This window comes from Lagenorhynchus albirostris, chromosome 10, assembly GCF_949774975.1.
Source record: "Lagenorhynchus albirostris chromosome 10, mLagAlb1.1, whole genome shotgun sequence".
NCBI classification, from domain to species: Eukaryota; Metazoa; Chordata; class Mammalia; order Artiodactyla; family Delphinidae; genus Lagenorhynchus; species Lagenorhynchus albirostris.
Genome location: NC_083104.1, coordinates 91,077,855 through 91,090,490, shown reverse-complemented (window position 1 = coordinate 91,090,490; position 12,636 = coordinate 91,077,855). Strand labels below are relative to the sequence as shown.

Here is a 12,636-nt window from a genome sequence, read left to right as displayed (position 1 = left end):
TAGGTATTTACCCAAAAGACTTGAAACTAGGCTCTCAAAAAGATAGCTGGACTCTCTCATTCACTGCAGCATTATTCACAATGACCAAGATGTAGAAACAACCTAAATATCCATAGACAGATACACAGATAAAGGAAATGACATATATACATAAAATGGAATGTTCATCTTGCAATATGGGAAAACATGCATGCATCTGGAGGACATAAGTGAAATAAGCCAATCACAGAAGAACAAGTACTACATGACTTCACTTCTATGAGGAATCTAAAATAACCAAATTCACAGAAGCTGAAAGAATGGTGGCTGCAGAGGAGGGCTTGGGAGTGGGAAGAAATGAGGAGCTGCTATTCAAAAGGTATAGAGTGTCAGTCATGCAAGACGCGTACATTCTAGAACTCTGCTGCACAATACTGTGCCCAGAGTTAACAACACTGCATTGCACACTTAATTTGTTGAAAGAGTAGATAGATCTCACGTTAAACATGCTTACTACAATTAAAACAAAACCCCCAAACACTACAAGTAGAGAGGCAAGAAGCACCAAACACGTGAGGAAAGTATTTCATAAGAAACACTAAGACCAGAACAATAATAAAGAAAAGCAATTTGGAGAAAACTGACTAAGCAAAAGCTTTAAGAAGGGGGAAAAAAACCTCTGCATCATTAATATCTTCAAGAGATCAATAGAAAACGCTTCTAAAACAAAAGCAGAAGGATATAAAAAGGAGACATCCACAGAACAAAGAGGACCACTCGAAAATTAAAAAGTAATACACGTAGAAGTAAAATCTCAACAGGTGTGTTTAAAAGTAAATTGAGGGGGACTTCCCTGGTGGTGCAATGGTTAAGAATCCACCTGCCAATGCAGGGGACACGGGTTCGAGCCCTGGTCCGGGAAGATCCCACATGCCACGGAGCAGCTAAGCCCGTGCGTCACAACTACTGAAGCCCACGCGCTCTAAGGTCCACGTCCCGCAACTACTGAGCTCACGTGCTACAACTACTGAAGCCCACGCACCTAGAGCCCGTGCTCTGCAACAGAAGAAGCCACCACAATGAGAAGCCCACGCACCACAACGAACAGTGGCCCTTGCTCACCGCAACTAGAGAAAGCCCGCGCACAGCAACGAAAACCCAATGCAGCCGAAAAGAAGTGCTTGACTGTGTGAAAGTTGGGAATGCTGTTTATAGGTAATACACATCTCTGTTCTGCCAAGTACAAGAGACAAAAAAAAAAAAAAAGACATGCATGGTTTCAAAGTTCAAAGAAAAACATTGTATTTAAGACATACAGAACCCAAATGCGGAAACAAAGGACATGACTACTACATACTTACTGGAATTAGGAGCTGTTCCTGAGCCAAATGCAGACTGACTAGGCTGCTGTCCAAACACGGGAGGCTGGCTGCTGCTCGACACTGTCCCAAAAGTAGGTGGTGCAGGCTGAGAGCCAGCAGAAAATAATGCTGCTGAAGATGACAGAGACCCAAAGCCTGGGGGGTTAGGCTGGCTGGCACCTTGGCTTTGTCCAAATGCTGGGGTCTGGTTAGCACCGAACGCTGGACTGGCAGATGGTGCTGAAGGTCCAGTGCCGAATACAAAGGAGGATCCTAGAGGCCCACAGAAATACTGAAATTACCATGATGGTTAAAATGAGATAAGCCTCAAGAAATCTCTATAAACTGAAAAGCACATTTCAAGCTTCTTTCCAGACTCTTACCTTGCTGAACACATCTTATCAAGACAAGTTTTGAATACTGATTAAGAATACAATTCTCTCTACCATTATTTAGTAAAACCATATAAAATCCAAATAAACAAAAACTTCATTAACAAGACTCCTGTCTTAACAGCCCCAAATTTTTAGGTCTTTAAAGAGATAAATCTAAGAAGACAACTGATCTGCCATCAGAAGTGTGACACACTGCAGAAATCAGCTAATGTTGTGACTATGTATCCGTTGCATAACGAGGACTAATGTCTATTAAAATAACCTTCGGTGTCTGGCTATTTACAAATTAACATTGCAAAGAAAAACAAAACAAAAACCCCCAAAAAGACAAGAAACACTTGAAAAAACTAAAGATTATACTCCTAATGAGATCAGAAATATTGCTTCCAAGAGTTACTTAAACTATACACAAAATGCACATCATTCCACATACTGAATAACTACAACACCCTGGGTAGAGATGACCTAAAAGCGGCCATGCTCTTTTGTGGTATTATTTGCTAAGAGTTCGTCTGCTTACAATGAAAGCCATTCAAATTAACATGTCTCTTCTTTTTTAAAAGTACCTGCAGAGCTCGATGTGGTGGGAGCTCCAAAGCTGAAACCAGAGGCGGCAGCATCGCTGCTGCTGGCACCCGGACCAAAGACAAATGGGGCGACAGCTGTGCCCGCGCTCGACGTGGTTGCTGGTTTGCTCTCTCGAGAAAATAGCAAAGACTGAGATGTACTGGATTCGGCAGAGTTCCCAAAGGCAGAGCTGCTCACAGGACTGTTGGCCTGTCCAAACACAAAGGCAGCCGCAGGCGCACTGGAGGACGAGGTGGAACTACCAAATATGCCACCACCAGCTGAAGTGGCTGGTGTACTTGAATTAGAGGAACTGTTGTTCAAGAAACTGAAAACTGGCTTTGCTGTACCTTGATCTGTAAGACAGAAATTAAGAAATAAACAAAAACCTTTAAAAACAAGTAATACCAAAAGCATTTTTTCCTAGTCTAAAGTCTAATACGAGTCCATTAGAAAACAATCATTAAGTTTTTAATATAGATTCATTCATCAAATGGACATCTGTTATGTTAAATTTTTTTTTTTTTTTTTTGCGGTACGCGGGCCTCTCACTGTTGTGGCCTCTCCCGTTGCGGAGCACAGGCTCCAGACGCACAGGCCCAGCGGCCATGGCCCACGGGCCCAGCCGCTCCGCGGCATGTGGGATCCTCCCGGACTGGGGCACGAACCCGCGTCCCCTGCATCGGCAGGCGGACTCTCAACCACTGCACCACCAGGGAAGTCCTGTCATGTTAAATTTTGATGTAGTCAAATATATCCACCTTTTCTTTTATGGCTTATGAATTTTGTCTAACATAGCAAAACCTTTGGCATTCAGATTAATAAAAATAAAAAATATTCCTTAAATCCAAATCTAACTGGATACTTCGGATAACAAATTCAGACAATGGGAGATAGCTACACTTTTATAAATTTGATCTTGCAATTTATGTTAGCAGGATTGTAACTTCAATTTATCTGAACAATGGCCAATTTTCTCTGCCGCCTTTACTGACTGGTGTACCCTTTTGCTCACTAATTTGTAACTCTACCTTTACCACGTATTAACTTCCAAACCTCTACAGTTACTGTTACTAGACTATTTTAAATATTGTAACTTTGTAGTATTGTTTGATATTAGTAGGGCAAACCTACCTGACTGTATGTGTACCCTTCTCCCCAAAATTTCTTATACATTTTCCCTTCCACGTGAATTTTAGAATTATTTTAGCTTGTCAAGCTCCACAAAAATTCCTCTAAGAACTGAAATTATATTGGGAGTGAGGTGAAGAGTAAAGGATATTCTCACTCAGGAACAAGTATAAAACATGCCTTTTATGTTCTCTTAATTCTTTAGCATGTTGCAGGTTCTGCTGATATTATAAAATACAAATTGGAAATGTTAGTAAATACAAATGGGAAATGCTGTCCAACTATTTATTCTTGATTTGGAGAAAAGAGAATGATTTTTTATATGGTGACCCTGAATCCAGCTACCTTCAGTAGAAGACTTTTTTTTTTTAAACTTGTTCCAATAACATCTCAGTTCCAACACTATTTACTAGACAGGGCTGGTCACATTGTGGTATGGGCATTGGTATAATTTACAGAAAATGGAACATGTTAGCTCACTTTCAGGTGGTTTAATAGGACGTTAAAAATGTCTATTTCAATGGAAACAGTATAGCGATACCAGGATTAAATTCGATTAGACCCTATCTCATTTTTATTCCTTTCTAAATAATAATGTATAATTTAGTTTTTGTTTCCTTTGAAGTGTGTGTTAAAATTTAAGCAGAATTTTATGGACAAAAACTGCTCACACCTATGTGTGGAATTCCATACTTCTTTTTTCAGGTTAATTTTTCATTTTCTTGTGTTTCTAATTTATTATTCAAAAGTGTTCATGTTCTTTTGTATTGTGTTCTGGGAAATTCCAGTTCACTAATCCAATTATCAGCTTTTTTTTGCCCCCGCTGCTCCTCAGTCCACACAATGATTTTATTTCACAAACCATGTTTCTTTAACTTTTAAAAATACTATTTCATTTTTTTCTTCCAGATCTTAGTTTTCATAATCACCTCTATTTCTCAGGGATTTATCATATTTGTTGTCTATGTTCCTTAAATGCCAGATGAAGACTGGTTATCTCTATTTGTAAATGAAGGCCTGTACATAAAGATTTTATTAGTTAAAAAATAAAATATTTCATGAGCTTAAGAAAAAATGCTTATTTTCCTGAACAGTATATGTCAATTCTGATTATAAAAGCCCAAACAGAAGAGAGTAAGTCACGAACAAATGTGCAAATACTGTGGGCTTTCCATTAGAGCTGTGTTTCTCAAAATTAGATATGCAGATAACTTCATGAGAATCACGGGGGGGATTCTGAAGGAGCTGAATCCTCGGCTGCTTCCCAGAGAGTTCTATTACTGGTACTCTCTCAACTATTTCCAGTATAAACCATTCCTTGACTTGCTACCTTTGACACCTTGTAAAAAAAAAAAACAACAACAATGTTTAATACCTACCAGCTGTAGTACTGGTTTGAGCTCCAAAAGCAAAAGTGGCCTTCGTTGGCTGTTCAGATTCCTTCTCAGATGGTTTTGCCATACTGAAACTAAAGGTCGAAGACTTGGAAGAACCCTCGTCTTTGGTTTGCTCTGAGTTCCCAAAGGAAAACACTGGTGTACACTTTGGCTCTTCACTGTCAGCTTTTTTCCCAAACACTAGAGATGTAGACGTGACAGGCTCTTGCTGTTTCTCTTCTGTCCTTCCCAAAACAAACAACGAGGCAGATGGCAGGGGGGCAGGGTCCACGCTGCCGAAAGTGAACCCTCCTTTGGAGGCAGGGGTTTCTTCTTTTTTTGCTTCTGGCGTCTGACATGTGAAAGGAGCCCCTGGGACACTCTTGGTGTCCACGGTTCCAAAACTGAAGCTGCTCTTGCTCTCAGAGGTCACTGTGGTGTCAGTAGCAGCAGGGGGAGGGTTAATGACACCACAACCAAAGCCAAAGCCTGCTGATGAAGATTTCGGCGGTTCTTCTTTCTTTTCTTGCTGCCCAAGACTAGACACCCCAAACTGAAATGGAGCTAAAGAAGGCGGATTGCTTAAACCAGAAGCAAGTCCAAACTTAAAATTATCGTTTTTACTATCTTTTTTAACTTCTTCAGGTTTAGAATCAGATGAAACTCCAAATTTAAAATCTCCTATTGGTTTAGAAAATTTAAAGCCTTCACTCAAAGGGGTTACAGACCCAGAATCTAATGACACACCTATTTTGAAACCTCCTTGATCTCCAAATTTAAAATTTCCAGTGTTTGTTAAAGTCTGAGAAGGCCCAGAAGAGGATGATGGGATACCAAATTTGAAGGATGAGGTTGCTGGGTTCGAAGATGAGGAAGATGGGCTGAAGCCTTCAAAAATATAAGAAACACCAAAAAGACAATGAATTACTACTACTCTCTCAAACAGAATGTCAACCTTGAAAAGTAAAGGGACATGGGACAACTCTGAAAAGGCCTACTTCGAAGAGTATTAGTTTAACAATGGCAGTAAACATGAACCAAGTTGCCCATATTCAGCATCTCGATACTCACAACTACACGGATGTGCCACATTTCATCTATCAGACTGACAGAGATCAAACAAGTTTGATAAAACAGTGCTGGTGATGAGACTAGGGAGTAACAGACACTCCAGACATGGCAGGTGGATGTGTAAATCAGCACAAAATTTGTGGAGGGCAACTTGCCAATATTTACCCCAAATTACAGACACATGTACCCTTTGACCCAGCAAGTCTACAGCTGAGTCTTTATTTGAATGATAAACTCAAAGATATGCAGAATGCCATATGCAATCCAGGCAGCTGTAAATGAAGAACAAAGTCCAAGCTAATCTGTGGTAATGTCAAGGGTGCAAAAAGGCGGTGTGGTATACAACCTTTTCTAACAAGGTAGAGAGAAGTAAGAATAGAGAGAATAGAAGTATATTTGCTTGTGATGTGCATAAAGAAACACTGAAAGAGTTACAAGAAACTAACCACAGATAGCTATTACCATTGGTGGAGCAGGAAGGATGGAAAATGAGCCAACAGGGACAAGAGAGAGACTTTTCGCTGGGAATCCTGTCATAATTTGCTTTTTAAATCCTGTGAGTACATGTGTTATTTACTTAAGAATTAAGATTTTTAGCACCAAAGAACTAGAATTATATGAGTGGAAGCAATATATTTTTTTTTTGCGGTACGCGGGCCTCTCACTGTTGTGGCCTCTCCCGTTGCGGAGCACAGGCTCCGGACTCACAGGCTCAGCGGCCACAGCCCACGGGCCCAGCCGCTCCACGGCATGCGGGATCTTCCCAGACCAGGGCACGAACCCGTGTCCCCTGCATCGGCAGGTGGACTCTCAACTACTGCGCCACCAGGGAAGCCCTGGAAGCAATATTTTAAAAAATAAAAATACTATACTGACAAGATCAAAGTCTTGGTTTCAGAATTCTTCTCTGTAGTGGAATAAACTAGAAATGAAGCACTTGAATGACTGGCTCAACACAAAAATCATTAAACGGTGCCAAGGTATTCATCCATTACTCTGTTTACCCACATGTTAATAGAGACAGGTGGCAACCAAGGGCTTGTAAAAATCGCTTGTCTTCAGATTTCCCCCTTTAATGATTACCCACCCCACTTTCTTTCCATAAGAAACTTATTTGAAATTATATCAGAATCTCAAAAGCAGGACTCCCCTGGTGGCGCAGTGGTTAAGAATCCACCTGCCAGTGAAGGGGACATGGGTTTGATACCTGGTCTGGGAAGATCCCACGTGCCGAGGAGCCACTAAGCCCAAGCACCACGCAACTACTGAGCCTGTGCTCTAGAGCCTGCGTGCTGCAACTACTGAGCCCACGAGACACAACTACTGAAGCCCGCGCGCCTAGAGCCCGTGCTCCACAACGAGAGAAGCCACCGCAGTGAGAAGCCCGCGCACCACAACGAAGAGTAGCCCCCGCTCGCCGCAACTAGAGAAAGCCCACGTGCAGCAACGAAGACCCAACGCACCCAAAAAAAAATCTCAAAAGCAAATGGCTATCCACACGGTCTCTGAAATACCTTAAGTGATATTAGACAGAAAGCTAAAAATAAAGCTGCCAAAGACAATAATTAACTAGTTATCACCTCTGACTCAAAGGATCTCAAAGGCACTTCTGCCTCAAAAGGAAGGTTTAAAGGTATGGTGATTACTGTACTACAGGTGGGGAAAACAGGAAAGGGACCATGAGGTAGCAGCCACATAAGGAGCTTTAGTGATCTTCTAAAACCCAAATGCAGTGTTTTTCAAACCAGTTGTATCCCCTTAGCCATGTTAATTAATTCAGTGGGCTGCAACCAGCATTTTCCTTCTCAAATGAAAACAAATAAAATAGAAAATGTACTTATCTTCACTGCAGACTAGCAAACAATTCAACTGCATAGTAATTCAGAGACAGATATGAGCTAAAAGTCCAGGACAATAGCTCATTTTACATGAATTTTCAACAGAGAATGAATAGTTTTAAAACCAAAGCTGTTTGTAAATATTTCACTTTAAAGTGGTAATCTAAGGAGGCACTTTGCCAACACCTTACCTGTAAACTCAGACTTTGTGCCCGGCTTTGCACTCTCGCATGCTACGCATTTGTTAGAATCTGCTTTATTCTCCACTAGGCACACTTCACAGTCCCAGCTTCCCTCAGGTTTCTTGAACTTGTCCAATCCTAGGCAGCCTCCAGACAACAGAGAGACAGAGACAGTGCTGCTACTTGAAGCAGGTACTGAACTTCCTAAAAAATAATGGGGAAATACAGGAAAATTCGGATTTACATTATGTCAAGATCTCAATGACACCACTAAGTCTAAATGTACAGTTTTTAATGTGTTTCCTATTAAGAGAAAATGCCAGAAATCTAAACATCACATTGTTAAAAACAGTACAGACATCTCAGATTTCTTTTAATCTTACAAAAGAGCAACTCACACTCACCTTGCTCAGTGATGAGCCCCCTTTTAATCCCCAGTTTGAACAGCCATGGTTTTTAAGAACCATGCTCACAAATCAGAGCCTAAAAGCCTGAATTTTCCTTAATAATCTATCCAATTTTGTTACACATCACAGATTATAAAACATACATTCTCAATTGTAGGCAACAGCCTGACTCATAAAACACACCGCCCAGGCAATATTCATTTCAAGATTTCAAAGCACAGATCTCTGGCTTTGAAATGACTATTTTTGCATAGAAGTGCTCTTTTATCCACTTCGCAATTCAACTCAACACTACCTACTATGTTCATGGCATTTCTGTTATAAGGTAGCCATTTAACAGACATTTATTAAGCGCCATAACGTGCTTAGGTTCTGGGGATATCGAGATGAATAAAATGTTGCTTAACTTCTAAAGGTGTTTCTGGTCTAAAAGGGGGGAAAGCAAAACGAACATAAATGCATAGCAGCACCATCACTAAGACGGAGAGTGACAAATGATCTAAACAAGAGTACAGAGAAGAAATTACTATGGGATAGGAGAAGGATTCACAGGGGTGGTATTTACATTTTTAAGCAGAACTAGCAATTTTGTGGGCAGATGCGGCGGCACAGGAAGGATAGCTCAGCAAGGCACAGCTGCATGAAGAAATACAGTGTTGAGAGTGGAGCCATTCATTCTGGTAACCTCACTTCTCTAAATGTCCTCTAGCTGTTGTCACTTTTCCCAGTTACCTGATCTGTGTTTTACTGGTATGTTCTCTTCCATCTTGCCAACAGAATTGTGCCATCTTTGGTCCACTGCCCTTCTCATGAGCTCTCATCTACTCTGATGATTTTAACCACCAACAAAATCTTTCCCATCCATACCTGAGACCCACACTTCTGGCTTTCATCCCTGTGGTATCTCTTTGTTGGTAGTTCCACTATCCACCTGGCTACCTTGGCTAGATGACAACTCTTCCCTTATACATCTCTCCAATCTATTTCATTCTCTTTCTCTGACCCTTCTACTGCTTTTCTGGTTCAAGCCCCCTCATCTCTTGCTTAATAGCCTTGTTATTGAGACCTCTGGTTTCATTCCCTTGAAATCCATCCTCCTAAAAAGCAACTAGTACCACGTGGTTTTTGTTTTTCCTCTCTGGTTATTCATTTAAAAGATTAACTGCTCCAAAGTTCTATTCTTGCTACTCTCTTAAGTTGGCAGAGTTCAGTTTTAGGCTGTCTTCTCTATTTGCTCTGCTCACTCACCTTATATCACCTCTACTCCCATGACTTACTTGAAAACTATGGGCTAATGACTCCCAAATCTGTATCTCCAGTCCAGAGGGTCCATTATCAGTATATCCAAAGGCCTCACACATATCTGTCAACTTCAGCAGCTTGAAATCAACATATCTTCAAACCGTACATTATTCTATACCCCATTTGCTTTTATTAGTACATATCACTACTATCTCTACCTATATTATTGATCAACTTCCTAATCTGTCCTCTGGTTTCCAAATTTTGCTGCCTTCAAATCTATCCTCCAAAAAGCCACCAGGTGATTTATCAAAAATATAAGTTTGACCCATCAACTCAGAATAAATTTTGGTTTCCTACACGTATCAAGAGCTTTCTTTCTTTTTTTTGTTAAGGGGAAGAGGAAGAATGCCAGATGGAAAGAGAAAAATATTTTGGAAAAAAGATTCTGAAATCTTATTCTTGTAGAGATGTCTAGCAGGAATCAGAAATATGGCTCACCCCTGGTGTTAAGAGAGGGATGTGGGCTATTAACTCAAGAGCTTTCCATTGCAGACACAAAATCACACATCCATGATAATGCAATAAAAATAGGAAGTATAATTCCCAGGATACTCATAACATGTTTTATTTAGTATCCATGTTACCATATATCTGTACCAAATAATTATATAATAGCATTACAAACACAGCAGAGTCAAATGAATTAATTCCAAATGAATTAAAGATCAATGTAAATCTTCAGTTAACTCTTTCAAAATTGAACAGCAACAGGAAAAACTCAACTCTAACTTCATTTTTCTGGTTACCTAATAGAACTTTTCATTAATGATTCAGTAATTTATGATCATTGCAGTATCTCTGGCAGATAGCGCATACAGGTACAGGTATCACCATTAACATTCAGCCACAGCCTTCTCATAATGCAATGAAACCAGCTGTGTAAATGACCACTAGCCATCCTCACTTCTACTTAGAGGAAAAGAGACAAAGGAATATTTTATTCTGTGTAAAGGTTTGAGAAAGATTGCCCCGTTTTAAGACCTTTGCATCTATATTAGCCAACTTTGAAAATGATCATGAAGAGCAAGAAGCTTCTGATAAAATTACATACAAAAAAAGACGTCAAAGCAAATGCTGGACTGATTTTAACACACAGCCTCTCCTAAGAGAACATGCAGTTCCAGTCCCAAGCAAGTCATTTTAATTTCAAGACAGTTTAGAAAAATTAAGACATATGAGGAAATGCTCATCTTGAAACATCTAAAATATTGAGGTTATTCTTAGCTGTTTTACAGAGAATAAATTAAAATGTTCTATTAAAGAAATGAACAAAATTATTCCAAACAGCCATAAACGTACCTGGTTTCTGAGACATACAGGACACACATTTATTGTCTTCTGCATTATTAGAAACACAGCACACTGGACACTCCCAAGATCCCACGGGCCTTTTGAATTTATCTGTAAATCCTAAGGCACCAGTGGTCTCAGTGCAGCTGGAGGAGGAAGCAGCCACAGTAACAGCGCTTTCTGAAGCCACTGGCAACGTAAGGACTCGCTTAACACCAGTTCCCGGTTTCGGTGTTTCACAAGCTACACATTTTATCGCTTCAGGTTTATTTTGCACTAAACAGGTATCGCAATCCCAAGTTCCTACTGCTGGTTTAAATTTGTCTCCAAAGCCTGTCTCTGGTGCAGAAACAGTAGGTTTGCCACTTTTACTCGGTGTCCCAGTTCCGGTCTGTTTAGCAGTATCTTTTGGCGGCAATTTTGCTGCTTGACAGGCTACACATTTGTTGTCTGTAACTTTGTTCTGGAGTAGACAGGTATCACACTGCCACGATGGCCCAGGTTTTAAACTTTCCCCAAACCCAATTCCACTAGAAGAAAAGCTACTTATTGCTGGTCTTGAATAAACTACCAGGCTTGTGGTGGTAGGTTGCACAGCAAGAGAATCTGCCTTTGGTGATGTGAAACCTACAATGCGGGGGAAGAGGGGAGTGGGAAGGAAAAGATTAGTCCACGTTTTGATTAGAAAGCCTATTATTTATTAATCATTAATAAATATTAATAATATTAATATAGACAATAATTATAGAGTAATAGCTGTTAATGATAAAAATATTATTCCTGGGAGGAAACATTTTTACCTTAATTACAGAGTTATTACAGTCCAAGATGGACTACTTAAAAGTAGTTTTTCACCTAAGCTATATTTCTAGTACTAATCACATATTTAATAAGCGACAGACCTAGGTAAAAGTCTACAAAAGATGTTTGGTTTATAGTATATCATCTTCCTCTAGGAATCTGTTTACTGTAGTTCAACCAATACCTAATTTGAGACTTAATTAAGGTATACACATAGAACCATGAAATAAGGAAAAGTCTTTGGAAATAAGGAAAAAAACCATGAGGAAAAGTCTTTGTGCTATCAAAACTGGCAACAGTTGAGTTTCACTCAAACTACACTGTATTTGTAGAAATGACCTTTCAATCCTTTACTCTGGACCAATTAACTTTTATTTTACATACACCAAAAAAACACCCGTTTCTCTAGCCTTTAGCATCAAGGGAAAAGAAAATCAGAGGGAAAGATGATACAGAAGGTTGTTAAAGAGGTTTTCTAGTGGTACCAAGAAATAATCCAGCCTAGAGCTATTTTTTGCCTAAAGATAAAACAATCCCACATACTTCAGTTACTCCCAAAAGAGGAAAATGTACTATTTTGTTAATGATTAACGTGAGTCACTAAGGTTGGCAAAATTTTAACAGTAACCACTTCAAGGTGTTACAAGTTTTCTTTTCCTCCCACTTTTTTGGATTTTCCTGATTTCCCTCAAGAGAACATGTAACTTCTCCAAATTTTTGCTATTTAAAAAAAGTTTAAAAGAGGGGAGGAGTGGGCATTATGAATGCAAAGTGTAACTTCTATGAAGATAACCTATATGCATTTGATGCTGACTACCACTTAGTTCACCCTAACACAGGCATCCTGGAGTCCTGCCCATAACTGCATAAAACCGTCTATATTGAGACTCCAGTAGGCAGTATACCCATCTATAAAATGGGAGCTACACCAAA

The 12,636-nt window shown here is 39.8% G+C and overlaps 1 protein-coding gene across 5 annotated transcripts in view; it reads right to left on the bottom strand.

Annotated features, from left to right (window-relative positions):
- The window catches only part of NUP153 (nucleoporin 153), a 78,614-nt gene that overhangs the window by 7,598 nt on the left and 58,380 nt on the right, over nucleotides 1–12,636 (bottom strand). For 4 of the 5 annotated variants that reach the window (XM_060163616.1, XM_060163617.1, XM_060163618.1 and 1 more), the window contains 5 exons: nucleotides 10,912–11,529; nucleotides 7,910–8,104; nucleotides 4,813–5,697; nucleotides 2,302–2,658; nucleotides 1,341–1,613 (listed from right to left, as the gene is read on the bottom strand). In XM_060163616.1, the coding sequence (XP_060019599.1) occupies nucleotides 1,341–1,613; nucleotides 2,302–2,658; nucleotides 4,813–5,697; nucleotides 7,910–8,104; nucleotides 10,912–11,529 (2,328 nt within the window). The remainder of the gene's footprint in view (nucleotides 1–1,340; nucleotides 1,614–2,301; nucleotides 2,659–4,812; nucleotides 5,698–7,909; nucleotides 8,105–10,911; nucleotides 11,530–12,636) is intronic. The other variant, XM_060163619.1, reaches the window with a different exon arrangement.